The sequence below is a fragment of the Micropterus salmoides genome, unplaced genomic scaffold (genome assembly GCF_014851395.1).
Source record: "Micropterus salmoides isolate LMB-PRFRI ecotype aquatic unplaced genomic scaffold, ASM1485139v1 Ms_hic_scaffold_10, whole genome shotgun sequence".
Taxonomy (NCBI): Eukaryota; Metazoa; Chordata; class Actinopteri; order Centrarchiformes; family Centrarchidae; genus Micropterus; species Micropterus salmoides.
Window position 1 is genome coordinate 10,673,081 of NW_024040041.1, and position 27,006 is coordinate 10,700,086.

The 27,006-nt window shown below is 39.8% G+C and overlaps 2 protein-coding genes across 2 annotated transcripts; both read left to right on the plus strand.

The window, feature by feature from the left end:
- The first annotated feature begins 285 nt into the window (after positions 1–285).
- On the plus strand, positions 286–12,989 carry LOC119885646 (GTPase IMAP family member 7-like). The gene is made up of 2 exons (XM_038695777.1): positions 286–501; positions 11,736–12,989. The coding sequence occupies exons 1-2, from the start codon at positions 453–455 to the stop codon at positions 12,632–12,634; spliced, it is 948 nt and encodes a 315-aa protein (XP_038551705.1). The 5' UTR covers positions 286–452; the 3' UTR covers positions 12,635–12,989.
- A 5,860-nt stretch (positions 12,990–18,849) lies between these two features.
- Positions 18,850–26,989, plus strand: LOC119885626 (GTPase IMAP family member 7-like). Its single transcript, XM_038695753.1, has 3 exons — positions 18,850–18,973; positions 19,779–19,967; positions 25,766–26,989. The coding sequence occupies exons 2-3, from the start codon at positions 19,919–19,921 to the stop codon at positions 26,740–26,742; spliced, it is 1,026 nt and encodes a 341-aa protein (XP_038551681.1). The 5' UTR covers positions 18,850–18,973; positions 19,779–19,918; the 3' UTR covers positions 26,743–26,989.
- The last annotated feature ends 17 nt before the right edge of the window (positions 26,990–27,006 follow it).

A 27,006-nucleotide genomic window follows, 5' to 3' on the forward strand; every position in this document is an offset into this window, starting at 1 on the left:
TTATTATTATGTTTTTTGTTAAAAATGTTTGACACTGTCCTTCTTAATAGCCCATGTAATTGCAAATATATATATATATATGGCTATTTCCTTATTCTTAATAAAAACATAATAGGCTATATAACTTTTAGAACATCAAACAGTTAATGCGCGTTCGGATTAGATCTCGGCCGCCGTTTTTATGGTCTTCTGCAGCCGCTTGAGTGAATTTACCTTCGGTCATTGAAAACAGCCATTTCCGTATAACTCCGTGAATGTGTGACGTATCCACCTGATTTTTAAGATATGCTGAGGTAGTTTGGCATATCAGACTTGTGTGTCGTTCGTCCCGCGTTTCAGTCGTCCTGGCCCTACCGATCTGAACAAAGAACAAACTTCACCGAGACCGGTCAGACGTGACCTGTAGCAGATAAATCCTGGTTGATAACACAATAGCTGCATCTGTTTCTGCCATGATCCCTGACAGCATGCCTGGTGCCAAGCTAGAGGATCCGGAGGAACGTAAGTATGAAAAACTCTTAGTTTGTCTTTCTGTTTTCAGCTGCTCTTAACGAGAAATGCGCGAAGGATTCAATAAACCAAACTTTATTTGAAAGAATTTTCTTTTATTTATTTAATGGGACAACCCATCACTTTGTTACTCACCACTCACTTATTATAGCACATGATGAGTAGGTGATGGCAGATCTCGAATAAAAAGAAACATTGAGGGGTGATTTAGTAGAGTTAACGATACCTTTCCAAGACTGAAGCCTCTACCATGTAAGACAGCCCTACAGGCAAACTAAGTAGGCTGAAAGACATTACTCTAAATAAAGTCTTTGCTTTCTACATTAGAACAATGAGGGTCACCTCGTGTTTCCGTTACACAGCAAACACGTTTTGGCGTTTCATTTTCTCTTTGCTGACATCACTCTGTTTTTCTTTGCATACTGAAACAGTTAAGTAAATAAGGAGCCATAGGAACCATAGGAGCCCCCCTCTGCAGATCAAATGTAGACTTCACACTGTAACATATTCAGATGATCACTGGATTGATCCTGTTGTTGAAAAGAGCATTGCTTTCTTTTGTTCTTTCACATTGATAGGCTACTAAGCTATTTGTTTTATCGATGCCCGAGGGTGAGTCCGTTAAACAGAATATCGCCGGTGAAACTTAATCTTGGTTTTCACTCAGCAGATACCAGCTGTTATTTATTCAGGAAGCAATCATTTTTTAGATGCACACAGAGAGAGAGAAAATATTGGTGGAAAGAACAGTCGGGCTTTACGCATGACGCAGAGCTTCCTCTGTATGTAGGTTTACCCTGCTTGAACAACAAGCTACTCTCATCCAACGAAGGTTAAAAATCAAGGGCAACTGGACTTGGTTGAAGATACTGATAATTCTGACTGACTGGCAGGAGCTGAGTTTCCCTGCCAGTCAGTCAGAACTGAAGAAGTCCTTTGGATGAGGGAGGAAACGTCTTCCAGTATCTTCAACCAAGTCCAGTTGCCCTTGATTTTTAACCTTAGTAATCAAAGTAATCTCATTTTTGGGGACCTAAACATGCTTGAAAACTCATCAAACTTTGCAAAATTTCGTATTTTATGGCTCGGTAGCGCCCCCTACAGAGCATCAGGGAAATGGGCCATTTGATGAATTTGAAATGTGATTTATCTATGGACAAGGTGTCCATATTTGGAACCTGTACACACAGCCCTCTGTTATTATCAGAAAAAAGCTTGGATTTAAAAAAGTACAAATATATTTGTTATTACATTTTTTATCATGGATTCATTAATTACAAGATTGGGTAAGGTTGGTAGAGGTCTTATTCTCGCATACAGTAATGTGTTTTGGATTAGCTGTAGTAATGGTAGTGGTATTGCTTTACATATTTTTTTATATTCTTTCTGAGTGCAGTTTAGATTATATTTGTGCAGAAAAGCAGTATGTTCTAAAAAGTTACCATTATCGTCTAATATATCATCCACAAACACAATGCCCTTCTCTTACCAATCAATCTTAAATAATGATTTCCTATTTATTGTAATGACCCTGTTATTCCATAGGGTGGAACCATGGGGAAAAAATTGGGGGTAAATATAATTTTTAAGTAAGGAAGAAGTTGTTTGTGGAATTGTGAAAGTTTAACAGTAATCTTGGTCACCTCAAAATCACATTTTAAGAAGAAATCAAGCCCACCTATTTTTTTAAATAAAGATCTGGGTATGTGAAACCCACATAGAGTCTGGTTGTGATAAATATGTTTTCAACCAATTAATCTTAAGGGTCCCAAACATTGCTTCAAAGTCCAAGGCTTTGATACCACCTTTTTCATACTCTTTGACAAGCTGTGATTTCCTAATATAATGGGTTTTATTTTTCCAAAGGAATTGGAAAATAATTGAATAGATTTTTTTTAACATTAATAGAAGAAACATATAGGGAGTAACAAGGGTAAATTACACTGGAAATGCCAATTGTTTTAGATAGCATAACTCTACCAAAGATAGTGAGGTCTCTGGTTAACCAACGACTCAGTGCCTTTTTCATATCGATTAAACGGTCAGAAAAATCTTCCCTCCTGATAGCATTTTTAGATAAGACTATTCCTAAATATTTTACTTCAGTCTTAACCTTTATCGAAGCAATACTGGAATCCTTAGATGAATGAATGGGAAATTTCTCACATTTGAGTATTAAGAGACAGTCCTGAAGCTTTAGAGAATATCGAGACCGTACTGAGAGCAATATCCACCATAGATTTATTCCTTAAAAAGATTACTGTGTCATCCGCAAATTGACTAATTTTAAATTCCTTATCTAAGACTGAAATACCATGCAGAGCGGGATTGTTATTTATGAGCATGATAAATAATTGGGTGGCTAAAATAAATAATTTTGGCGAATTGTCTAATGCCACGTAGTACCTCGAATCTAGGGGTTATACCAGGATTTAAAGACACTGAACTAAATATGCCATTATATAACAACTTAATAATTTGACAAAAGTTGTTTCCAAAACCTAAAAAATGTAGCACTTCAAATAGAAAGGCATGTTCGATAGTCAAGAAATAAAACAAAGGCTTCAGAATCAATATGGTCTCGATAATCAAGCATGTCTAGTAACAACCTAGTGTGGTTATGTATGTTTCGACCCCTTATGAAGGCTGATTGACACTCATCAATTATATGTGACAATCCCTCGTTCAGCCGATTAGCATAAACCATAAGTGCCAATAGTTTATAATCATTACATAATAAGGTAAGTGGTCTCCAATTGTCCAGTAAAAGGTTATCTTTATTAGGCTTGGGTATCAGAGTGATGAGACCATGTTTCATAGGAGAAAGACTTCCATTTGATATGCAGTTTAAGAAGGCATTGTGCAGCAGTTCCCTGATATCGTTCCAGAAGAAAGTAAAAAATTCTAATGTTATCCCATCTATTCCAGGTGACTTTCCTTTAGACATCTGTTGAACAGCTTTATCTAATTCATCAATTCTTAGTACTTCTTCCACAAGTTATTTAAAGTTATCATCCATTTTCTTTTGGAAACCTCAGATTTCTTCTAATAAAAACCAACAATCTTCCGGAGAAAAAAGGGATTTATAGAGATTACTGTAAAAGGCTTTGATTTTCTCATCTACTTTGTCAGTTTGGTTGTCAATAATAACATCATTGATAATAAGTTTCTGAATTTTCTTTTTGGTCTGTCTTTGTATTTCCAATCTGAAGAAATATGAGGAGTTTTTTTCCCCTTCTTCCATCCAACAAGCCCTTGAACAAATAAATGCCCCCTTGGCTTTCTCCATATATATATATAATGTCAAGTTGGGATTGAAGGTGGTTTAGTTCTGCATGTTCTTCCACTGATAAATCAACTTTACAACACAGTTTGTTAATGTTACTAAATGATGTCTCTCTGTCTTATCTTTTTGAGTTTAGATGATTGCTTACTTGTCCTAATTGCTTTCTGCTTCACTTTAAATTTGAGCCATTCCCATTTGCTCACAAAAGATATATCCAGTTCGTTTACTTCCTTAATCAACTGTCTGACCTCCTTACAAAACTCTGTATCTTCCAATAGGCTATTATTGAATTTCCATATGGGGTTTATATTAGTCTTGTTCCCCCCCAGATCAAAGATATTATACAATGATCCGTTAAGGGTGATGAAGAGATTTCACATCTATCTACTTCATTAACCAAATTGTTTGAAATTAGCCAGTAGTCTAGTCTTGTGCACTGGCCATTGTTGGATGCATTGAACCAGGTAAATTGCTTTTTTGAGGGGGTTTTCATTCTCCAATAGTCAATTAGATTAGCCTTTGTAGTCAGTTCAATTATTGTTTCATCAAATGTGTGGAATTGTCTCCTCGATGGTCGCCGATCCAACCAAAGATCAGGGGCCAGGTTAAAATCACCCCCAATTATTACTTTATCAGTTGAATAAAGCATTTTCCAGTCCTCTAGGCTTTTACCTAAGGATGAGTAGTAGTAACTAAGGTTTAGTAGCCTAGTTAAAGTGTGATATTCACATAACCGAACCATGGAACAAAACACCTCAGTCAGGTTAGTGTAGGCTGAAATGATTTATTCAGGGACTACATTTCGGTTATCAATCAGGGCGAATCCCTCTTTCAATAATGGTCTTTTACCTCTTTTTTTCTGGCTTCTTGAACTAATGGTCACAGTTTTGTAGGCGTCTCATGGTCTTCCATGAGAAGTCCTCTTTGAAACGTATGTGCATGTCTTTACACACCCTTGCATCTTTCGACTTCTTCCAAACTTCATCCCGCACTGTTCTCATTTCAAACTGAATGATGATCGCTCTCGGTGTGACATTTGAGGTAACGCCGTCCCCTCTTCTTCCCAGCCGGTGAACAGTGTCAACTGTGTCTCGCAGCTGCTCCACAGACATTGGGACAACTCTAGTAAGTATCCCGAGAATGACTTCTCTCGTGTCCTCTCCGTCCTTTTCTGGGAGATCAATAACCTTCAGGTTCCACCTTCTTTTGTATCAGGTTTGCTCTTGTCTTTGTTAATTTTGGCTTCCTTGGCGGAAAGACCAACCGCCCCTAATTCTTCATTGATGTCGATATCATCACATGCCTCGTGGAGCATCTCCAAGTTGTAGTTGTGGTCCAACATGGTTGCAAAAAGAACAAGTAACAAGTTCCCAAAATGCTGTGGTATCCTACTTTTGTCACTGCAGTATTGGCACTTACTTGAGCAGCCTTTAAATTGAGGGTTATTGCATTGGTAAATCACATTTCAAGGACTAATTAACAAATTTTAATCGGAGCCTGCCGAAGTGTTGCCACTCACTCCGCCATCTTGAAACCCCTCTTGAGGGTGAGAAGTGTCCACCGTTCCACACCAAGCGGGAAGCTTCCGGTCTACAATATGAAGTTGATGCGGAAGTACCTGAAACCTGCATTCTATTGAAAATCCAGCAGGGGGCGACTCTTCTGGTTGCAAAAACAAGTCCGGCTCCATTAGAAATAATGGGAAAATGAGGCTACTTCTCAGCTGAATAATTACCTCAGTAAACACTTTCCTGATGAGTTTATGGTCTTCAATACAAAATTATGTTCATTTAGTAAATTATGGTCCCATTTATTTTAAAATAGACCACAAAGCAAAGTATGTTTCAGGGCGGGATTATCTATGATTGACAAGTCGTTACCATGGCGACCTGTCAATCAGGCTAAAGCCGACTCATACCCTCGGCACTGTGTAAATTTAACCAGCGCCGCTGAAAAAGCTTATTAGGAGTCGGCTGTTCACTTTCTCTGGTGGGTACATTTAGTTTTAAGACTGTTGTTCGCTAGACAAAGTTATCAGCTCTGTTAAAATGACAGTTAACGTGAGTTACAGTTTCACTTAGCTAAGTAAGCTAGCTAGCTCCGCACACGGCCGTTAGCTCCGCCGTATTGTCACTTCCGGGAACTTCCTGGTTGAAAAAACTCGACATGGCGGCTCCCTATCGGCCAAACTCGAGGGCCCAATCCCTATGTACCCCCTCACAGACTCACAGACTTTGAGGCGCGTTCCCGGGAAGTCCATGAGGGATTAGGGCTGTTCCACTGTCAAGTGTGCGAGGGCTCTCTCGCGGACATTTTGAGACCTTTATAGACCCTTTTCGTAAGTCCGCATTTCTGCAGACTTTGGCTGAGGGAACTGCCCACAGTTCATAGCGGTATGAGATGAAACACGGAGGTTACCAGGGGAAGCCCAGAAGCGAGAGAAGTATCATGGCAAATCCGCATTATAAGAGAAGAAGAAAACCGTAAACAAACTGGAATCGACACCTGCGATGATGTTAATATTGTTGAAAGTTTTCTTAACTTAAGATGGTGCATAGAACACATGAAGTCAGAGGAATGCAATCACCTTATTACATACTTAGTTTTTGCTTAATGATGCTATTTGACCAACAATAGTGTATTGATTCATTACAAATATATATTGACATTTAGGCTACCTCTCCTCCACTCTGTTGGGCGAGAGCCTGCAGGACTTAAATATCAGGCAAAAACATAAAATAAAAAGTGTGCACCGTGGTTCAGTGTCGTCAAGGTAACATGATAAAATGGCAAGTGCTGTCCCGTTCCCGTTTACAGCATTTTGAGCCCTTGCAGCCTCTTAAACTCCATCACTTTCCAAGTGACATCAGTAGTCTGTGAGGGTTCAGGACTCAGTGTTTAGGAGGGACATTGGGATTGGGCTGAGGCTTCAAAACGGCAGTCCACAAACCAACGGGTGACGTCACGATGACTACGTCCATTACAGTCTATGGTGGTGCACCGAGCGCAGCTCCCGCATAAACACCTTCATCCCTCGGTCCAGTTGCAGCCACGTACCGTGTGATGCTATCGGCATGTCTTTTCTCTCCCTGAACACAGTCACTCGTTACAGTAACTAATCTAACTTTAACATTACATTGTCCATGTGGCACGTTTAATGTTGAGGCTGCATAAAGTCAGCGAAACCAAAAGGTAGACCATCACTTTCCAACTTCACACGTCACTGAACCTTTTGCTCCAAACTGTTGTCACCGCAAAATTAACTTCTCTAACAGGTTTTGACTTCTGTGCATGACTCTTTAAAAACTGGTCAGCATACCCTCCCGTTCAGTTTGGGAGTTGTGCTAATTATCTTAACGAGCTAAGCTGATGTGGCAGGTTGAGGGTTTTTCTCCCTCCCACCACTATATGGCACTGCGCTGGTGCCATGACAACCGGATGCCACTGCCTTGGCCTATAAGTACAGGTGGTGATGCACCTGTGTCAGTCTCTTTCTTACCTGGACTGGGCATTTTGGCTGTTGGTGATGCGAGTGCTGTTACAGCTGTTATGGCCTGCAGCGCAACAGTTTAGCCGGTGGTTAATACCCCTAAACCTACAGCGTCGCCGGGCGGCGTCCTGTATGCACGCAACATTGCTCTTGGTCCGTGTGGTAAGTGTGCTGTCTGCTTGCATGCTGATGGAACTGTCTGCTGTGTGCGGGTAGTGCATCGCGGTTAAACACAATGCTCCCTTGGTTGTTTTAGAGCGAATCGTTGCTGTGCGGGCTATCTCGATCTGGCCTGTGGCTGATTATGTGTGTGTGCTGTGGAACCGTGGGGGGGTATGTATGCGTGTCTCGTATTGTATTCCATTTTATTGAATATATACAGTGAGGAAAATAAGTATTTGAACACCCTGCTATTTTGCAAGTTCTCCCACTTAGAAATCATGGAGGGGTCTGAAATTGTCATCGTAGGTGCATGTCCACTGTGAGAGACATAATCTAAAAAAAAAAAAATCCAGATATCACAATGTATGATTTTTTAACTATTTATTTGTATGATACAGCTGCAAATAAGTATTTGAACACCTGTCTATCAGCTAGAATTCTGACTCTGAAAGACCTGTTAGTCTGCCTTCAAAATGTCCTCCACTCCATTTATTATCCTAAATTAGATGCACCTGTTTGAGGTCGTTAGCTGCATAAAGACACCTGTCCACCCCAAACAATCAGTAAGAATCCAACTACTAACATGGCCAAGACCAAAGAGCTGTCCAAAGACACTAGAGACAAAATTGTACACCTCCACAAGGCTGGAAAGGGCTACGGGGAAATTGCCAAGCAGCTTGGTGAAAAAAGGTCCACTGTTGGAGCAATCATTAGAAAATGGAAGAAGCTAAACATGACTGTCAATCTCCCTCGGACTGGGGCTCCATGCAAGATCTCGCCTCGTGGGGTCTCAATGATCCTAAGAAAGGTGAGAAATCAGCCCAGAACTACATGGGAGGAGCTGGTCAATGACCTGAAAAGAGCTGGGACCACCGTTTCCAAGGTTACTGTTGGTAATACACTAAGACAGAGGTCACTAATAGGCGGACCGCGGTCTGGATCCGGACCCAGCCGCCGTCCTCTCCGGACCGCCGACCTACAGCCCATTTATTATTGAGACTTACTACCTCGTGATGGAGCGTTTCTATTTTAACCCGCGCAGCTTTTCTAGCATTTACTGTACTGGTTTAGAGGACCAGGAAACTCACAGACCAATCGCATGTGCTCCAATCGTCTCATGTGAAGCTGCTCAGCCAATCAAATCTGTGCATACCGATGCTTGCGAGTCGAGTCCGCGAGATTCACCAGAGACGTTTTGGAAACACACCCGAATTGAGGAGACGAAAGACAAAAGAGATTTCACATGACTTTTAATCAAGAATGTACAGATTTTTACATGTACATTCCTCCCACAGGCAGTTCAAAACCAGAATATCTCATAGATCTCCAATATGCTAGCTGGAGCTCACGTTTCTCACTGAACAACAGAAAGTAGGAAAGTGGTAGCTCTGTAAGAGGAAATGAAAGAGAAGAGGAGGCATTACAGCTGCTCATTTGTTATGATGTGTTGAGTGTTTATTATAAAATTGGTTAAGACTACACTTCATCACTTCAAGCTACACTTTTTGTTACATTTTTTCAAAAAAATAGGCACTTTAATTTAGTTTACTTAAATTTAGAATTTATTATTTGAATAGTTATTATTTATTATCCTTCCAGTTTGATGTGAAAACTGACTGAAATATTATTTGATTTGACAGTCCGTTGTTGACTAAAAACATGTGTTGATACAACTATAGGTTATAGTACTGAATGATAACGCAAGTTCGTCGTTTTGATGTTCCGGACCTTTGCTTCAGGAAATTTTCTCTAACTAGACCTCTTTGAAATCTAATTGAATACCCCTGATTTATATTATATTTCGCATGGTACAGTGAGGAAAATAAGTATTTGAACACCCTGCTATTTTGCAAGTTGTCCCACTTAGAAATCATGGAGGGGTCTGAAATTGTCATCGTAGGTGCATGTCCACTGTGAGAGACATAATCTAAAAAAAAAGAAATCCAGAAATCACAATGTATGATTTTTTAACTATTTATTTGTATGATACAGCTGCAAATAAGTATTTGAACACCTGAGAAAATCAATGTTAATATTTGGTACAGAAGCCTTTGTTTGCAATTACAGAGGTCAAACGTTTCCTGTAGTTTTTCACCAGGTTTGCACACACTGCAGGAGGGATTTTGGCCCACTCCTCCACACAGATCTTCTCTAGATCAGTCAGGTTTCTTGGCTGTCGCTGAGAAACACGGAGTTTGAGCTCCCTCCAAAGATTCTCTATTGGGTTTAGGTCTGGAGACTGGCTAGGCCACGCCAGAACCTTGATATGCTTCTTACAGAGCCACTCCTTGGTTATCCTGGCTGTGTGCTTCGGGTCATTGTCATGTTGGAAGACCCGGCCTCGACCCATCTTCAATGCTCTAACTGAGGGAAGGAGGTTGTTCCCCAAAATCTCGCAATACATGGCCCCGGTCATCCTCTCCTTAATACAGTGCAGTCGCCCTGTCCCATGTGCAGAAAAACACCCCCAAAGCATGATGCTACCACCCCCATGCTTCACAGTAGGGATGGTGTTCTTGGGATGGTACTCATCATTAGTCTTCCTCCAAACACGGTTAGTGGAATTATGACCAAAAAGTTCTATTTTGGTCTCATCTGACCACATGACTTTCTCCCATGACTCCTCTGGATCATCCAAATGTTCATTGGCAAACTGAAGATGGGCCTTGACATGTGCTGGTTTAAGCAGGGGAACCTTCCGTGCCATGCATGATTTCAAACCATGACGTCTTAGTGCATGCCTTCTTAATTAGTATATGTAGTTGGTGTGGTTTCTTTTTTGTTAATTTACTTTTGGTTTGGTTGGGTTTTATTTATTTTTTAATTAGTATTTTGTTAATAAAATTATTTGTTTAAATGTGAAACACTCTCTGCCCTGGCCTTATTTCATACGAACTTGTGTGACCTATCAATATTATTTCCTAGGGCAAAATTCCCTAGGTGGCGTTGTTGGCAACTTATTTAAGTTATTACGTATTTAAATAGAATCACACCCTCGTCTTGCTACACTAAAATGTAATTTACGCCGACAACGATACCTGTGAATTATTGCTAACACATAAATGAAATACTATAATTTCACTCACCGAAACAACGTACTCAGAGGATGACGAGTTCAGTAGCAGTTGCAGTTTGTATGATGCTTTGGCAATATTGTTGTTATACATTCATGCCAATAAAGCTAATTTGAATTTGACGAGTTGAGAGCCAAAACCTCGATCAGTTCGTCAGGGGGTGTGGTTTGTGATTGACAGTTTCAGCAGGTAGTAACAAAAATTACATGCGGTGAACGATGAATGGTAAATTAAGTTTATCACATCAGTTGACAATTTATTACTTTAGATTTCAATTTACCTTAAATTTAACCCTCTGTATTTCAATTCACATGCATTTTCATCACCTCCCTTTTACTATTTAACCCTTGAGGCTACCTGCTTTAAATGATGAATGCCAATTTTGCGTTGTGAATGATGATTGATAAATAAAAAATGGTTATTTTTTCATGCTATCACTACTGTTCATACTACTAATCATATCACTTGAATATTCATCACTTTTTTTTTATTTCACATCCATTTTACGGGTTAACGTCGTAGTAAACACCTCCATTAAGTCTTTTACACCACCATACATCACATTTACATTTATTTATTCATTTAGCTGACACCTTTATCAAAAGCAACTTACAATTGCTATACATTTCAGAGGTTGCACACTTTTGGAGCAACTAGGGGTTAAGAGTCTTGATCAGGGACACAATGGTGGATGGGTAACAGTGGGGGATTGACCAATGCATAACACATGATGTATTTGTTGCTGTACTGTAACATCAGCAACAAATACATCATGTGTTCTGCATTGGTGTCAATCTAATGACACAATGTAAGTGTTTGTACACTTGAATAAAGCTATCTGAGCTAATTCCAGACAGATATAATACACTTGACAAGAGCTGGACAGATATAGTAACAAGAAATTGCAGTACAGAAATGCCAAACTAGGCTTTAGGTCATTTATAACAGTGTCTTATATAGTTTATCTAACACATTGATTTTTACACTGTAAAATGTGCAGGACTGTCATGTACCTATGTCACATGAGGAAAAAAATTAATCTAAGACATTCCTGTTAAGATTGTGTCTTTACATTTTGTGTTTGTTTTTAAAATTTACTATCATACGTAACATTTTAGCAAATATGAGAAATGAGAATAATTGTGGTCAAGTTTACAACAAAACAGAAAAAAGATTGTGTAGCAAAACATATCTTATTTTTTTTAATTCACAGAGCCGTTGAGGATCATGTTTCTTGGAAAGAGTGGGGTGGGCAAGAGCTCGAGTGGAAACACCATCTTCGGGCAACATGTGTTCAGATCAGAAATGACGCTGGCTAGAGTCACCAGACACTGTGAAAAGGAGGTTGGGACAGTCAAGGATGTGCCGGTCGATATGACAGGGAAAGTCAAGGATGTGCCTGTCGCCGTGATCGACACACCCGGCTTTTTTGAGACGGACCGTAACAAGGGGGAAATTGAGCGAGAGATTCTGAAGTGTGTCAAACTCCAAGAACCAGGACCTCATGCCTTCGTGTATGTTATCTCTGTTGGAAGGATGACTCAGGAAGATCAAAATACCAACGCAGTGATTGAAGCAAAGTTTGGCCCGAGAGTGTGGGACTACACCATCGTCCTGTTCACCCACGGGGATCGTTTGGAGGGAAAAACAATAAACGACATCGTCACTGTCAGTGACGACAACCTCCGCAACTTCATCCGCAAGTGCAGCGGCGGGTTCCACGTCTTCAACAACAAGAACCCGGAGGACCAGGTCCAGGTGACCAGCTTCATAGCAAAGATCCAGACCCTGGTGGCCCTGAATGGAGGGGTCCATTACCACACAGCTCTGTATCCTGAAGAGGAGAAGAAGATTAGGAAGAGACAGGAGAGCATCCTGGCAGAGAGAGATGAAGAGATCAGCAAAAAGGAGAGAGCGCTGCAGGAGCGTCACCAGGGAGAAGAGCTGGAGGAGAAGAAGATGGAGCTGTGGAGGAAAGAGGAGTTCAACTCAAGACTGGCTGCAGAGAAGGAGATCAGGAGGTTCTCAAACATGTGGTATATTTTGAGACTCATCCTAATCCTGGGACTCACGCAATTGATTTGTGTATATACACACACAAATCATCACTAACTTCCTGTAAAATAACAGTAAAGAGCTGGCAGCAGAGACGCCAGCAGTATACCGTTATTTTTTCGGTAATCATACGTAAAATGACTTTACGGTAGTAGTCTGTAAACCAGAAAAAAGTATTTTTCTGTATTTCTATAATTTACAGTAAAGAGCTGGCAGCAAAGACGCCAGCAATATATCGTCATTTTACAGTAGTAGTCTGTAAACTAGAAATACAGTATATTTCTGTAGTCACACTGTAAAATGATTCCACAGTGTAATACAGTAAAAAAAAAAAAAGTAGCATATTTCTGTGATTATTTGGAAATTTGTCCTTTAGTGAGTCTTCTGAAATAAAGATTCCAATCCAGACGTCTTTTAAGGGTTTTATTCTTTGCAAAGGGTCAGACAAACATACAGAGTGCCAGAGTGTAAGACAAAGAGCCAGTGAAGAAGCAGGTGACTTTATACTGTAAGGGTATTACGCAGCTATCCAGGAGAGGAAGGGAGGAGGGACCAGCTGTCCAGAGATGAAGGCCTATCAAGGACAGTCTGATAAGAAAACTCTCTAACGAGCATCTTTCCCATGGAAAACTTCACCTATCTGTAACATGATAAAATAATCAAATACCACACAGTGAAACACTGGTCTATTCTGATGAAGCATGCAGGGTGAAACAGTAAACACAGTAAAATATCAAATTTCCATCACAGTTTACTGTAGACAGACACAATAGATAAAACACTAACTAAATTTATCAGTTTCCTAAAATCAGTCTTCATTGCAATAAATATTGATTGAAATGAACTTCATTATTCTCAAGCCTAGACAGTTGCTTAAGATATGCATTATTGTGAATATTGTGCAAAATAAGCAATACAAACTAAATACTAAAAAACCAAATACCTTTATTTCAAAGAGCAATGTCAATGTCAACATGAATACAAAAAATGGAAAAAAAGAAAATAAACCCTGTTGGACGACACTGAGAAGAGATTTCTAGTAGCAAACAGAAACAGCCTAGTAGTGTTTGCTTTACACTATGGCAATAAACTTAAAGACTATTTAAGGAACATTAAAGGAACACTCCACTTTTTTCCCCCCCAACTCCCCTAGAGTTAAAATGTTGAGTTTTACCATTTTAGAATCTATTCAGTCGATCTCCAGGTCTTGCGGTAGCACTTTTAGCATAGCTTAGCATAGATCATTGAATCTGATTAGACTGTTAGCATCACTCTCAAAAAAAATGACCAAAGAGTTTCAATACTTTTCCTGTTTAAAACTGTAATTACATCGTGTACTAAGACCGACGGAAAATGAAAAATTGAAATTTTCTAGGCCAATATGGCTAGGAACTCTCTCTCTAACTCTCATTTCTGCGTAATAATCAAGGAACTTTGCTGCAGTACCATGGGTCCATCGGTGGCATGAGAAGCTTCCGTCACGGTTCACATTCTTAATGCGGTTTTTCACTTGAATCAAAAGTGATGTATAACCTCCACACAGAAGTGACCCATCTGGTGCAATATCAGCAAAGGTCTTTGGATACTGCCTAATGATATTTTGAACCACAGTTAGGCACTGTGCGCGAGTGGGGTTAGCTTCATACCTTCTCATTTCATCCGCGAGTACTTGTACCATCTGATGTCGCTCCACTGGTTTAGGTCTTTTGCCATCTGTAATTGCAGAACGAATTTCCTGTGGCATTTGTTCCCAAGGGACCTAGAATGTTTCTGGCCATGTTTTCAGTATCTGAGATGTGGAAGGTCTGTTGCTTGGCTCGTTGTTTCTTGCCTGGCTTGAACATGATGAAATGGCCAATAGCTGTGATGAGCTAGAATTAGGTGGAGGTCATAATGTTGGTGATGAAGACCTAGACACCGACCGATCACTACTCGTCAGTGGTGACAAAGTTGGAATGACTTGAAGATCCAATGTAACTGTCTCGGTTTCTAAAAAACAAACAAGAAAAGAATTAGGGCACATAACTAATAAGCTATATCAGATTCACTGCAGACATTTGGCCAAAAGTCTACTTAACTCTCCTTATATAAGGCATATTTGAAAAGTTTAAAGGTGCATTATGTAGTTTTAGAAAAAAGAAATTCCACAACTGAATAAACAAGAGAATATAACAAGAGACTGTCACACTAAATTAACCATACGTTACTTGAATGCATCCAGGAGTTTTCTGCGCTGGATAACAGGTAACAGATCAGCAATGTCTTCCTGTTGTACATATTTTAAGTCTTCTTTTGACTCCAAGCCGGAGCTCTGAAGTTTTGATATTATTTGCCACTGGGTCTCTTCAGACAGATTTGGCAAGGTCATGTTCGCCATGATTCTGGACCAGAGGGAAAGAATGGTGAAGAATGATCAGTGGTGTGCCATGGACAGTGTATTCAGGCAAGGGATAGTAATCTAGCAGATTTTCCTGACTAATACAACAGTAGCTTCTCTGCATCAGTGTGAGGCTGTAAACACCCATGTCAGGAATGCGCAGGGCATGATACTTTTCACCAATAAAATATACTGCTGAATCCTTATGAACGAGAACAACTTTGATTTTTCCAGTGACAAGCCCCTCATCATCATGATCAATCACAATGAGCATGTTCTTTCTGTATTTTGTCCCCTTCACAGTCATTTCATTGGCTATCAGAGTGTTTGTGGAAAATTGTGATGTGCAACTGCTTCTATGATTACATCATTACAGTCATCTGAGAAAAATTGTGTGCCCCTCTCCATTGAAACACCTGGAGGGAAGAAGGTACCAGCGCTCAGAAAGGCGTGCAGAAGCTGATGTCTCTCTGCAAGAGTAGAACATGGATTCTTAAAGTTGCGCAATTTTCTCATACACTGCTTAAAATATGTGTGTTTGCTCACGAATCTTAAAGTCCATAGGCGAATAAGTGGCCCAAACTGGAAAATGAGTTCAGGATAATGACTGACATAATGATGTTTGGGCTTCAGTGGGTTGTCAGGAAAGTTTTGTATTCGGCAATGCAAATATTCATCAATCAGAACTCTTAGGTAGGCTATCTGGCCATTTGAAATTGCAGGTGCACAACTGAGGTCCACAACTTCTGGACTGATTTATTAGTCGATTCAACTCAAGATAGTTAAACATTTTATCCGCCTTAACAAGATGGTTAATGTACTGTGCCAGATCATAGGATACAATACCTTCAAAAAGATTGTGGCCAAGACATGGAGGCAACCTTGGCTGACATACATGGAAGTATTTGAGCATATCAAACATAGTCAAACAGAGTCAAATTTAACACCTAGATGTAGATGGTCCTTCACTGCTCTGAACATGACCACTGTATGACTGCACTGAGCGTTTTGTGCCCTGGATAAGAGGATCTGCATGGAATGCTTCTCTGCTGATATCACAATATCTGCTGAAGTTCTCCACAAAGCCTCCTATGTTATGTGAGCCTAGGTTGTCGCCTGCAATGGCACACAAAGTTCCCTTGTAGACCTTTCCATCAGACAGGGTAACACCATTAAGCTCAAGATCTTTCAGGTCATTGACGAGGGTGCCCATAACCAAGTCTTGACTAAAATTCTTAAAATCGTGTTCTTTACAGAGAAGAACAAGTTGCATTTGATCAGTGCTGGATCTGTTGTGTGGCATTAAATCTGCAAGAGTTAGATACACTGCAAGTACAGTATCTTGTGTTTTTTCTTTCCAGATCCCAGTGGGTTTACCACTTCAAATGCATCCTGATACAGGATCAAGCTCAGTGATAAGAGAGGTAAGAGCTTTTTCTGTCAATTATGCAGAGTGTACTTCAAGAAAATCTGAACAAACACTACACTAAACACTACCAAACTGCTACTATCTCCTCCAGGCAGGTCAGAGTGGATGATGGCAGAGCAGCAGATTGGGTTGGGTCTGTCCTGAGCTAGAGCTGAATGTCATCAGCATAACAGTTAAGTGAAATTCCATGTCAGCTGATGACACCGCCAAGGGCAAGCTTGTAGAAGATATACAGGGTGGGGCCGAGCACTGAGCCTTGACAGACACCACAGGAGACATTGTGTGTCAGGGATTTAGCCTCTCCCAAGGCAACATGCTCAGTTCTCCTGGTGAGATGAATGTGTGTGAATGGGTAAATCTGATGTAGCGTAAAAAGCGATTTGAGTTGTCTCAAAGACTAGAAAGGCGATATACAAATACAGAGCATTTACATTTAGGACGGAGCAAATGATGTCTACTTTTTTCTGAAACAAGTGATGAAGTTGTTGCACCTCTCCTCTTTGGCTTCTGAATGAGAGCGAGTTTGCAGTTTGAGGATGTAATTTATAGTAGAGAAAATTTGCTTGGAGTTGCCAGGGCTATTGTTGATGATGTTGAAGTAGAACCGTTCATCTCTCAAGGACCTTGCGTAGGATTTCTGATGACCTCTGTAGGCTTGCCTGTGAACAGTGAGTCCTGAGGCCTTGAGGCGCCGCTCAAGGACACGTGCAGCTGTCTTTAAAGCACGACTGGCTGCAGAGGAGATCAGGAGGTTCTCAAACACGTGGAATATTTTGAGATCCATCCTTTTCCTGGGAGGAATAACATCAATATGGTCCGATCTCTACATTACATATTATTTACACCATTTAAACATATTTTTAGGGCCTAGGGATGCTTGACAAGTTAACATATGCAGCAGAAGTCAAAGGCAAATTTTTTTATCTTATATGGGTCTTTGCCTCGGGTGTGGCAAGGTGGCTTGATTGCGATTTATATTTTCAGGCTTCACACTTTAACCACTAGGAGGTTATGCAAGATTAACTTGAACACACTCCAATCTGCCTCAAATTTTGCATATCTGATATAAATCCAGACCTGAAGACACCAATACTGAGTTACAGTCATAGCACTTTTATCCAAAGCAACTTACATTTGAGGACCAACATACAAGCATCAACACAGCACGAGATCTACAACTGACAATATTTACTAGTGAGAGCAGCAATAAATAATACTAGTAAAAGCTAATAGCACGTATGGCATCAATGGGGTAAATACCTTTGGAAAGAAGTAAGAGTTAACAAAAGGTGCAATCAATACAAGTGAATTGTAAGGGGTTAGAAGAAGAAGAACACAGAAGTGCATGTTAGAGGTTAGGGTTTAGAGGTGTTATAAGGGGAAGTTTTCTCGAAAGAGATGAGTTTTGGAGTGACATGAGTCCTTTTGGGACCTTCATGATGCTATGTTGCAAGGGTTTTGAGTTTTCATGGAGTGTAATGGACAGTGGACACAGGAAGTGATATTTAACTCCTTTATGCAATGTCCAATATTTCTTCTTCAAAATCAATAACTGGATTAGCCACTAGAGGGCGCCTTTAATCTACTAATTGGTTAGTCAGCTGAAGTTTTACAAAGTAGTGCAATGACATTCATCTAGAAGTTTCCCTGTTTTCCATTGCCCATGTTTTTGAATTTTAATTTTTAATATTGAATTTATTGAAGGGTAGCTAGCCCCTTGAGGTGGAGCATCCCATTTTCAAGGGGGTCCTATAACATAAATACATAATGAACATTGTTGAACTTTGTGTTTTTAAAGGTTATTCCAGGGTCAGATTAATATGTAATGAATTAATTTCACTGCAGTGTATGAAGTGATCCACCAAGTTAGAGATCTCCATATATATTATTATCATGATACAGAGAGATACACATACTGTATGTGACTTTCATTTGGATTCCACCAACTAACAACCAGTACAAACGAATAGTTAAATTTTTTACCATGATGGCATGTATTTTATACTTTAAATGAATACTGTTTCAAATATACACTTTTTACTGCACATGATGTTGCACTTTCATCCCAACCATAATTTTCTTTTCAGAACATTTTGTCTCTTTCTCCAGACCTTTTGATGGTTGGGATTTGGTATCCGATAAACTTAAAATCAATTCAGTTATTTCAGTAAACTGGACAGCCTGTATATAATGTCCACATTCAGTAAAATACAACAGTAGACGGAGGGAAAGAGAAAGTGCAGTATGACAGGGACCAGGGCAGAAATTATCAAAACTGTTTGCTGTTCTCACTTCTTATTTTTCAAATAAAACAAATTTTGTGTTTATTACACAATACAATCTAACAATTATACAGGATTTCAGAGTTTAGTAAATGCCCCAAAAAATCAAATCAAAGGACACACACACAAAAAAAAACCTCACATTGCCTAATCTGATGGTTTTTGTGCTCTACATCCTCTACAGGTTCTCATTCCTATCCAGGAGGCACAGACCATAACAACAGACCATATGTGTGTTTTCATCCGGTCTCAGTTTATAAGAATTTCTTTCTAAACACAAATGTGGTGTTTTAAACAGAAAAACTGTGGTATGTATAGGCTACAAGCTACATTTTTCAAGATTATTTCTTAACCTCATTTCATACAAGGGTAGGTTGAGTGGGGAATAATTTTCTTTCTTACATGCAATTAGCCTATTGCATGTAAGGTTTCACCTCAGAAACTGATAACGTGGTAGCACCCAAAATGGACGCAGTGACAAGCTGTTTTCTGTTGTCTTAAGACAACTTTTTTTTTTAAATATCTATTTTGTTTTTTATTCTGTTCCTTGGGTGCTACTCTATTCCACAACAGACCTTGCATTCATCGTGGATAAGAATAAAACAATTGATTAAACAAAGTGAGCAAGGCTAGACTACACCTGCATGCACCAACACTGCTGCTTAATTTGACTTAATTAACCTATTTGTTCTGGCACTACCACACTAAACATACACATAAACATTTGCTTTATTGTTCATCACTGTTAGAAGGTTATTGGAATAGGCTAATTTCATCAAATTATAAGACCTTTTACACACAATTTGGGGGATTGGCATCCTTACCCTCTTATTCTGTACTATAGAGTATAGGCCTATCTACAGAAAAGTTGCCTGTAGGCTATAGTCTCTGTGTTTCTGTGTTGACATGTGAGGTCATTTATTTTTATCATGTTATAGTGAGAGGCCTTGATTTGGTTTATTACACACGTGTGGGCAGAATTATTATAAGAAAACATGCATGTCATATCATGCGTCACCATCATGATCACCTTTGAACCTGTAAACTTGTGTAACTTCCAATGTTGGGCCAGTGTACATTTCCTCATACTTTCGGTTTCATTATACACGGCAGCAGGAAATACGGAGAGGACCGATCTGAACAAAGAATAAACTTCACCAAGACCAGTCAGACGTGACTTGTTAGCAGATAAACTTCACCGACATTATTCAGACAAGTTGACTGTGGCGATAACACAATCTGCTTCTGCCAACATGATCCCTGACAGCATGCCTGGGCCCGAGCAAGAGGATCCGCAGGAACGTAAGTATGAAAAACACGTCTTAAAGTCTTTCTGTTTTTAGCTGCCCATAACGAAAAATGCGCAAATGATTTCAAATAATCAGAACTTTATTTGAAAGGATTTAACTTCTGTTTAATAGGACAACTCATCACTTGGTTACTCACCGCAAGAGTTTTAATCCACATCTCACTTAGCCTACTTTTTAGCACATGATGAGCAGCTGATGGCAGAGCGACAACAGAAGGGTGATTTAGCAGAGTTGTTAGCTTTCCAAGGCTGAAGCCTCTGCCGATAAGGCAGTCCTGCTGGCAAACTAAGTTGGCTAAAAGACTTTACTTTAACTAAAAGTCTTCAGTTTCTACATTAGAACAATCAGGGTCCTGCCACCTCCTGTCGTTTCTGTGTCGCCAATATGCTATCTTCATAATGTTTAACACATTTTTAAAGAAAAGAGCTAGAAATATTTGCATCTTCTGGCTGTGGCCATTGCACACTGGTATGATACATTATCCACTTTTTCTTAGGCAGTCTGACACCTTTAACCTTTTAGTTGACTCCTCATGTGTGGTCTAACATGCTTATTAGTGAGCTGAGGAAACACTCTGGACATTTAGTAGTATAAACTCATCACTGATCCTTAACTGACCACTTCAGCTGTGCTTGTAGAAGCCATACAAACACAAAATATAAACAAAAACAAAATCAAGAGAATGCACATCAACATGTAAAACATAGAAGTGTAAAATTATAAACAGTTTGCCATGAATCACGATAGGTTTACGGGTAGCCTGTACCTATCATGGCATTATTACATAAGGAAATGTTACTGTTAAAATTCTCCAATTATGAGGTGGGATATGAGGGGTGGAAATAAATATTAATTGATAAAAAAAAAGGAGGTGATGAAAATGGATGTCAATGGAAAAATAAAAGGGGTTCAAATGGATGTGAAATTAAAAATAGTGATAAATATTCAAGTGATTTGATTAATTTTAAGTTGATTTGATTAAAACAGTAGTGATAGCATGAAAAAATAACCATTTTTTATTTATCAATCATCATTCACAACGCAAAATTGGCATTCATCATTTAAAGCAGGTAGCCTCAAGGGTTAAATAGTAAAATGGAGGTGATGAAAATGCATGTGAATTGAAATACAGAGTGGTTAAATTTAAGGTAAATTGAAATCTAAAGTAATAAATTGTCAACTGATGTGATAAACTTAATTTACCATTCATCGTTCACCGCATGTAATTTTTGTTACTACCTGCTGAAACTGTCAATCACAAACCACACCCCCTGACGAACTGATCGAGGTTTTGGCTCTCAACTCGTCAAATTCAAATTAGCTTTATTGGCATGAATGTATAACAACAATATTGCCAAAGCATCATACAAACTGCAACTGCTACTGAACTCGTCATCCTCTGAGTACGTCACTGGAGCGAGCCCAGCTGACCGGAGGAAGATTATGCCGTGCTCTGCTGTACAACAGGCCGCCCAGGAAGACACTGGCCAGTTGTTTCGGTGAGTGAAGTTGTAGTATTTCATTTATGTGTTAGCAATAATTCACAGGTATCGTTGTCGACGTAAATAGCATGTTAGCTTAGCTCGTTAAGATAATTAGCACAGCTTCAAGCTGTGCTTACGATGCTAACTGAACGGGAGGGTAAGTTATGCTGACTAACGTTAGTTTTTAGTGAGTCATGCACAGAAGTCAAAACCTGTTAGAGAAGTTAATTTTGCGGTGAAAACAGTTTGGAGCAAAAGGTTCAGTGACGTGTGAAGTTGGAAAGTGATGGTCTACCTTTTGGTTTCGCTGACTTTATGCAGCCTCAACATTAAACGTGCCACATGGACAATGTAATGTTAAAGTTAGATTAGTTACTGTAACGAGTGACTGTGTTCAGGGAGAGAAAAGACATGCCGATAGCATCACACGGTACGTGGCTGCAACTGGACCGAGGGATGAAGGTGTTTATGCGGGAGCTGCGCTCGGTGCACTAGTTGCACAACACCAGGGGTGGACTGTTGTGCAGAGTTCTCCCTGTCTGCCGAGCATCGCCTGTACCTCCAAGTACTGTTTAAATACGATATAATATTCTTGGTGGGGTTCATCAGTGGTGATAAATGAATATTTTAGGAACATTTAAATCCATCAGTATTTCATTACAGTTGCGATAACTGCATTTGATCAGTGTGCACAGCAAAGTGTCTGAAAAGGACCTGGATCCATAATTCGGCAGAACAAATGTTGTAGGCTACCTGCCTAGATTTGCATCAACCTTTTTATCAGCATATATGAGTGTTATCTCCACCGAGGTGCATGCAATGCAATTCTAGGCAGGCATGCATAGGGCCTAAATCAGCACAACATCGGTAGCTGGGCCGTAATTAGGGCGATGTTCCTGAGCTGGGTAAAGTAAGTTGCATGAAATTAGGTGTGTGACAGCCGCTTATCAGTTTGTAGGCCATACAGTTGCATGTACTTTTAACCTTTGATGGCCCCTGCTAAGATTCAAGCACCACTAGATTCCTTGTAAATTATATATGATGGTAATGTTAGCGGGCGGCATGGTGATGGTGGTTAGCACTGTTGCCTCACAGCAAGAAGGTCGTGGGTTCAAACCCCGGTTGCCCCGGCCTTTCTGTGTGGAGTTTGCATGTTCTCCCCGTGTCTGCATGGGTTCTCTCCGGGTGCTCCGGCTTTCTCCCACTGTCCAAAAACATGCAGGCTAGGTTAACTGGTTACCCTAAATTGTCCTTAGGTGTGAGCGTGAGTGGCTGTTTGTCTATGTGTGGCCCTGCGATGGACTGGCAACCTAAGTGGACAGTTTGATTTCACAGGAGTGTGACTGACTTGGAGTTACATTGTGTTGTTTAAGTGTTCCCTTTATTTTTTTGAGCAGTGTATATACTTCTAATCATTTATCACCACTGATGAACCCCACCAAGAATATTATATCGTATTTAAACAGTACTTGGAGGTACAGGCGATGCTCGGCAGACAGGGAGAACTCTGCACAACAGTCCACCCCTGGTGTTGTGCAACTAGTGCACCGAGCGCAGCTCCCGCATAAACACCTTCATCCCTCGGTCCAGTTGCAGCCACGTACCGTGTGATGCTATCGGCATGTCTTTTCTCTCCCTGAACACAGTCACTCGTTACAGTAACTAATCTAACTTTAACATTACATTGTCCATGTGGCACGTTTAATGTTGAGGCTGCATAAAGTCAGCGAAACCAAAAGGTAGACCATCACTTTCCAACTTCACACGTCACTGAACCTTTTGCTCCAAACTGTTGTCACCGCAAAATTAACTTCTCTAACAGGTTTTGACTTCTGTGCATGACTCACTAAAAACTAACGTTAGTCAGCATAACTTACCCTCCCGTTCAGTTAGCATCGTAAGCACAGCTTGAAGCTGTGCTAATTATCTTAACGAGCTAAGCTAACATGCTATTTACGCCGACAACGATACCTGTGAATTATTGCTAACACATAAATGAAATACTACAACTTCACTCACCGAAACAACTGGCCAGTGTCTTCCTGGGCGGTCTGTTGTACAGCAGAGCACGGCATAATCTTCCTCCGGTCAGCTGGGCTCGCTCCAGTGACGTACTCAGAGGATGACGAGTTCAGTAGCAGTTGCAGTTTGTATGATGCTTTGGCAATATTGTTGTTATACATTCATGCCAATAAAGCTAATTTGAATTTGACGAGTTGAGAGCCAAAACCTCGATCAGTTCGTCAGGGGGTGTGGTTTGTGATTGACAGTTTCAGCAGGTAGTAACAAAAATTACATGCGGTGAACGATGAATGGTAAATTAAGTTTATCACATCAGTTGACAATTTATTACTTTAGATTTCAATTTACCTTAAATTTAACCACTCTGTATTTCAATTCACATGCATTTTCATCACCTCCATTTTACTATTTAACCCTTGAGGCTACCTGCTTTAAATGATGAATGCCAATTTTGCGTTGTGAATGATGATTGATAAATAAAAAATGGTTATTTTTTCATGCTATCACTACTGTTTTAATCAAATCAACTTAAAATTAATCAAATCACTTGAATATTTATCACTATTTTTAATTTCACATCCATTTGAACCCCTTTTATTTTTCCATTGACATCCATTTTCATCACCTCCTTTTTTTTTTATCAATTAATATTTATTTCCACCCCTCATATTTCCATTAAGCTAAGCAGCTAAGCTATAAGGTATTAGTCGTGTCAATACAATCGATATGACTGTAGGCTAAAAGTAGATCCTCTTCAACATAACTGTTAACATTAGCCTATGTAAAAGCATTTTTTCTGAAATAAAATAAACAATAATTAACCTACACGTGTCATATGTAAAGCCGTGTACTTGGGTGTGGAGTGTTTAAGGGTTAACATGTCCTATACACCTCATTAAGTCGTTTACACCACCATACATCACATTTACATATATTTATTCATTTAGCTGACACCTTTATCAAAAGCAACTTACAATTGCTATACATGTCAGAGGTTGCACACTTTTGGAGCAACTAGGGGTTAAGAGTCTTGGTCAGGGACACAACGGTGGATGGGTAACAGTGGGGGATTGACCAATGCATAACACATGATGTATTTGTTGCTGTACTGTAACATCAGCAACAAATACATCATGTGTTCTGCATTGGTGTCAATCTAATGACACAATGTAAGTGTTGTTTGTACACTTGAAAAAAGCTATCTGAGCTAATTCCAGACAGATATAATAGGCTTTGTAGCTACACTGGTCCCAAGAAATAATGGCCACGCATCATACAGATGTCTTTTGAAGATTTATTTTATCGCAACTCTCTCCTTCGTCAGCAGACACCCTGAAAACTACAAGAAAATAAAAGACATACAGCTTAAAACATTTATCTCACATTCACTTTAAGGCCTTTCAAGCTAGTGTCCATTGATAAACAGGCCCAAACACATTAACACAAGGGAAATGCAATGAAATCATACAATATAACCAAACATAAATATTGTCCACATAAAGTACACCAACAAGTACCATACACAAAGGTAAACAAATGAAAGACAATTACCGTGTGCGCCTCTTGAACTAAGTGCAGAATACGGTTATTTTGGGGCTTTATTTTGTTCCTCTGCATGCTCTGATCTGCCTCCACATTGTCTCTTAATGCCATGGTTATGCCCTTATCTTAACTGTTCATGTGACCCATTTCCCATTACTCTCTGTTGTTCGTTGAAATAAACCTTACATAAAAGCACAACATTTTTAACAGTATTTAAATTAAAGACATTTTTGTGAATGTTACCCCTTTTAACATCTTCACATGTTTTTCCTATTTTGAAATGGCTGTATGAACTCAAATATTCATGAACTTACACATACAAATATACAAAATAGACATTTCAATTAAACATGTCTTTGAGACAGTTACACGCTTGACAAGAGCTGGACAGATATATCAGTGTATGTCGGCCAATAGGTAACAAGAAATTGCAGTACAGAGATGCCAATCTAGGCTTTAGGTAATTTATAACAGTGTCTTATATAGTTTATCTAACACATTGATTTTTACATTGTAAAATGTGAAAGACTGTCATGTACCTATGTCACAAGGGGAAAAAAATTAATCTAAGGCATTCCTGTTAAGATTGTGTCTTTAGATTTTGTGTTTATTTTTTTTTAAAATGACTATCATACGTAACATTTTAGCAAATATGAGAAATGAGAATAATTGTGGTCAAGTTTACAACAAAACAGAAAAAAGATTGTGTAGCAAAACATATCTTATTTTTTTTAATTCACAGAGCCGTTGAGGATCATGTTTCTTGGAAAGAGTGGGGTGGGCAAGAGCTCGAGTGGAAACACCATCTTCGGGCAACATGTGTTCAGATCAGAAATGACGCTGGCTAGAGTCACCAGACACTGTGAAAAGGAGGTTGGGACGGTCAAGGATGTGCCGGTCGATATGACAGGGAAAGTCAAGGATGTGCCTGTCGCCGTGATCGACACACCCGGCTTTTTTGAGACTGACCGTAACAAGGGGGAAATTGAGCGAGAGATTCTGAAGTGTGTCAAACTCCAAGAACCAGGACCTCACGCCTTCGTGTATGTTATCTCTGTTGGAAGGATGACTCAGGAAGATCAAAATACCAACGCAGTGATTGAAGCAAAGTTTGGCCCGAGAGTGTGGGACTACACCATCGTCCTGTTCACCCATGGGGATCGTTTGGAGGGAAAAACAATAAACGACATCGTCACTGTCAGTGACGACAACCTCCGCAACTTCATCCGCAAGTGCAGCGGCGGGTTCCACGTCTTCAACAACAAGAACCCGGAGGACCAGGTCCAGGTGACCAGCTTCATAGCAAAGATCCAGACCCTGGTGGCCCTGAATGGAGGGGGCCATTACCACACAGCCCTGTATCCTGAAGAGGAGAGGAAGATTAGGAAGAGACAGGAGAGCATCCTGGCAGAGAGAGATGAAGAGATCAGCAAAAAGGAGAGAGCGCTGCAGGAGCGTCACCAGGGAGAAGAGCTGGAGGAGAAGAAGAAGGAGCTGTGGAGGAAAGAGGAGTTCAACTCAAGACTGGCTGCAGAGAAGGAGATCAGGAGGTTCTCAAACATGTGGAATATTTTGAGATTCATCCTAATCCTGGGAGGCATAGCACTGACCCTGGCAGGTTTGTGGCCTCTAGTGGTAATCATCTTTGTCATTTGGATTTTCTTTGGGGAGTTTCCATCTGTCAGGAAAATATCAGGGCTTTCTAAGAAAACTAAATAGGCTAGCTGTTTAAGGTAGCTAATAACTCATTTATTACTTGGGGGTCTATAGTGGATGCTCGATTAATGTAATAGATTGTAGTCCAACATGTTTTTTTAATGTATCTGTGCATAATTAGAAAACAGAAAAGGCATGATTTTATAGCTTTCTTGCTCTTTCATGTTTAAGATCTAATCCACTCTCATGTAACACAACTGTAAAAAATAATAATAATAAAATATAAATTGAAAGTGGTATTTCAACCCGATCGCATGGATGTAATGG